The following is a 3,723-nucleotide window of genomic DNA, read 5'->3' on the forward strand; positions in this document are numbered from 1 at the left end:
CTCTTGCCAGAAGCACCTCCCCAGGTGGTGGTGGGTCCTCCATCTACTCCTCTAGGGCCTCCTGGGTGCGCACTGCTGACTTCACAGGGCCTCCCTGAGAGGCCAGGCCCAGTGTGCATGTAAGGCTGGGCTCCCTCACGTGCTGGCTACCCCAGTGCTGGGCTACTCAGGTGCTCCCCTGAATGAGAACCTGGTGACTGCCAGCCAGAGATGACTAGACTTCTGGTCAGTGTTGCGTCCTCCTCTGCCTTGGGCCAGGCCTGGCCTTGACCCACCCCCAACCTGTCCAATGGCGGCTGCAAAGCCACTCTGCAGAGCTGAGCTGAGGTCCTAGGGAATGGGGAAGGCAGCTGTCCCGACTCCCCTTGTGTTCTTGGCCTGAGGGACTACTCAGGTCCCCAGGCCCACAAAACGCTAAACCCCGATTAGGCTAGTCTAGGGACCCTGGACAGCAGGCTGGATGTCCTAGGCCTTGTCTGAGTACCTACCAGTGCCCACACTGTGGGGAGCTCGAAGCCCAAGGGGCTGGCAGAGCTGCGGTCCCCAAATGCCTCTCATCCCACAGGGCACTCAGGCCTCCTACCTTGGGAGAGGGGCATGTTCTAGAATCCATCACTCTGTCTAGCCTCAGCCCTGCTCCCAGTCCCTGCCCCTCACAAGGTCCCAGGATACAGGGTGTGGGGGGTCTCGTGTTGCCAGAGGGGCACTGTCTCAGCCACAGAGCTGGCGTGGCCCCACCCAGCCTCTTCCTCCTGCCGCCTGCGCTGACTCACCATCGGGGAAAGGGCTGTGCCCCAGAGCCCAGCCAGGCATCAGAGGCATCTATAAAAGCACATTGGTCCAGGCGCCAGCATCCGTCTTCATCACCACCCGTCACCACACAATGCTGGGAGGACTGGGGAAACTTGCTGCTGAGGGCCTGGCCCACCGCACTGAGAAGGCCACCGAGGAAGCCGGTAAGGACCCCGAGGCTCATTTCCATCTGGGCTGCTCCTCCCATTAGGGGATAGGGACAGACTCCAGGGGCCCGTGTGAAGCTCATCCCAGCAGGACTGGGGCAGGCCTTGGCTCCGTGGGGAACCCTGGCCCATCAGCCCCACAGGGACAGGACGGAGGTGGGGGGCTACGGAAGGTGAGGAGGGCAGTTCCTGGAGGAGCCCTGAGGGGTCCACTGCCCTAAACGACCCTCCCTGTCAGACCAGCTCTGCCACCCGGGCTTGGCCCATTCCTGGGCCTGTGGCTGAGGGCCAGAGGGAGGCAGCTCAGAGAGGCCGCTGGAAGCAGGCGGGGAGCTGGGGTGCTGGGTGAGCAGCTGGTGGCCTGAATCTTTCCCTCTGGAAACCAGGAAGACCCTTCTGTATTCAAACAGCCTATTCTGAGTATATCCTACACAGAAAAAAGAAGATGGATTTTTATTTTTACTGTAACTTTAAAACTTCAAAGATGTCTTCCTTAAGAAACCACTGAGTCTGACTTTGTCCATAGTCAGCCCTCAGGGTTTACACAAAGGACATTTTCAATTTCTTCCAAATTGTTTTTGTTTTGTTGGTGGAGGAGGTAATTTTCTTGTTTCTGTTTGGTGGGGGGTGGGAGGTAATTAGGTTTATTTAGTTAGTTCTGACCTCGTGCATGCTAAGCAGGTGCTCTAACCACTGAGCAACCCTCCCCTATACCCTCCCTTCAGAAACCCCTTTTTCGTAGGCAGCTGTTGGCCGCTGGATGCAGAGAGGCTAATTTAGGCCCCATCTGTTGAACATTTTGTGAAAAACAGCTTGAGTTTGCTGTTCTCTTTCTAAATGGCTGCAGACACGTGTGTATTTCATTTGCTAGCTCTGCAGCCGCTGCGGACGGCCCCTCTCTTTCCTCTTTCACCAGCTCTCTGAGTGTGGTGGTGTTTCCATACTGCAGACCAGGGATCAAGAAGTGGGGTTCATTCTGAGAGTCAGAATCAGAACCTGTTAGTTCTTCTGAATCCAATATCTTCCAGTCCTAGAGTGTGACCACCCTAGGAGGGCAGAGAGAATTCCCTCTTATCTTAGTGGAAGAATTGCTTTGGGGACCTTGGTGTTGCTGGAGGAAGCTTCGAGATTCAGGTCCTCTTGCTGCAGCCTCCATCCGGCCACAGGCAGGACAGCAGCTCACCTGAGAGGCGTGGTGACCTGGGAAACAGGCCTTGCCTTGGCTCCAGGGTCCCAGTGGGCAGGAGGGCCTGAGTTCCAGGCCCCCTCCCAGGACATCCAGGGCTGTGTGGGCCGTGCAGCGAGGAGCAGTGGCTTGTGCCTTGTGTGCCTTCATTCTGGGCTGTTCTCATCTTTTCAGTCCATGCCGTGGAGGGGGTAGTGAAGGAGGTGGTGGAGCACGCCAAGGAAGCTGGAGAGAAAGGTAGGTACGGCCAAGGTCAGGACAGGGAGGGAGGTGGGGAGGGAAGGTGGGAAGCTAGGTGCTGGCAGTAATCTTGCCCAACCAGGTCCAACCCTGACCCAGATGTTACATCGTTTCAATCGCTGTATAATTATCTGCACTCATCTGAGGTCACAGACTGTACTTTGCTAAAGCAAGATCCATCTGGATCCGTTCCTCTCTGTGAATGTTAAGAGGATGATGTCACAAAAGACCATGTGGCAGCGTGCTGGGACAAAACATTTAAGACATAAAATTATATATTTATACACATACGTATTTACGTCAATGTTTATAAGTCTGTGCGTGCTGTGAAGATCACGACAGTAAAAGCGCACACACACTTCATTCCTTACAACAAAATCAATTCCAGATGGATTAGATCTTAAAGATAAATATAGGAAATTGTTAACTTGAGAGAAGAGAACATAGATTTTGGCATAATCTCAGAGAAGGGAGGATCTTTTTAACTACGACGGAAAATCCAACAGCCATAAAGGAAATATTAGGTACATTTGACAATAAAACTTCAACATTTTCCAGAGTGGAAAAAAAATACTACAAGCTAAACCAAAAGAAAAACCACAAACTAAGAAGAAAATATTTGTAATAGAAACAATGACCCAAGACAACAATGATAAAAAAAATATACCAACAGGTATTTCACAGAAAAATGAAGTATGAATAGGCAAACACCCATGAGCAGATGCTCTGTCTCATGAACAGTTGAAGAAATGCAAGTTGTTTGGCAAAATAAAACCAAATTTGAATGCATCTCTCTGGGAGCTGGGTTGCCCTCTGTCCCATGGGCTTCCTCCGGGGCACGACCCAGTAAGACTGCCACATCTCATGGGCCACTCCAGGTGACAGCAGCCCAGCAAGTGGCTTGAAATATTTCCTTTGTTCACCTGGACATTCTTTTTTTCCTGACAGCCATTGCTGAAGCCTTAAAGAAGGCCCAGGAGACAGGGGACAAAGTGGTAAAGGAAGTCACTGAGACGGTGACCAACACAGTCACAAATGCTGTCACCCACGCAGCTGAAGGCCTGGGCAAACTGGGACAGTGAGCACGCCCGCCATCGGCAGACTCTCCCTGAATCTCAATAAAAAGCTGTGAAATGTGTACACTGAGCCCTGGATTTATTCCTATCTGAGTGGAAACACTGTCTGTGTCCTGTGTGTCAGGGACCAGGGGCCAGCACCTCGGCACCCTCTGGGGGGTCAGATAGGTCCCTGAGATGAATCAGATGTGCTGTTCTCATGTCATGATTTCTCATGTCAGCAAGGAGCTTTGAGAATTGTTAGTGTCTGTGCTACTTTTCT

The 3,723-nt window shown here is 52.4% G+C and overlaps 1 protein-coding gene across 1 annotated transcript; it reads left to right on the top strand.

Moving 5' to 3' along the window:
- Positions 1–797: 797 nt before the first annotated feature.
- Positions 798–3,523, top strand: FAM25A (family with sequence similarity 25 member A). The gene is made up of 3 exons (XM_006217390.4): positions 798–956; positions 2,320–2,382; positions 3,334–3,523. The coding sequence occupies exons 1-3, from the start codon at positions 884–886 to the stop codon at positions 3,465–3,467; spliced, it is 270 nt and encodes an 89-aa protein (XP_006217452.1). The 5' UTR covers positions 798–883; the 3' UTR covers positions 3,468–3,523.
- Positions 3,524–3,723: the final 200 nt, after the last annotated feature.

Source organism: Vicugna pacos, chromosome 11, assembly GCF_048564905.1.
Source record: "Vicugna pacos chromosome 11, VicPac4, whole genome shotgun sequence".
Taxonomy (NCBI): Eukaryota; Metazoa; Chordata; class Mammalia; order Artiodactyla; family Camelidae; genus Vicugna; species Vicugna pacos.

Coding starts and splice junctions, on each gene's coding strand:
- FAM25A (XM_006217390.4), top strand. CDS start 884: ATGCTGGGAGGACTGGGGAAACTTGCTGCTGAGGGCCTGGCCCACCGC. Junction 957..2,319: donor GAAGGCCACCGAGGAAGCCG/GTAAGGACCCCG, acceptor TCATCTTTTCAG/TCCATGCCGTGGAGGGGGTA. Junction 2,383..3,333: donor CAAGGAAGCTGGAGAGAAAG/GTAGGTACGGCC, acceptor TTTTCCTGACAG/CCATTGCTGAAGCCTTAAAG.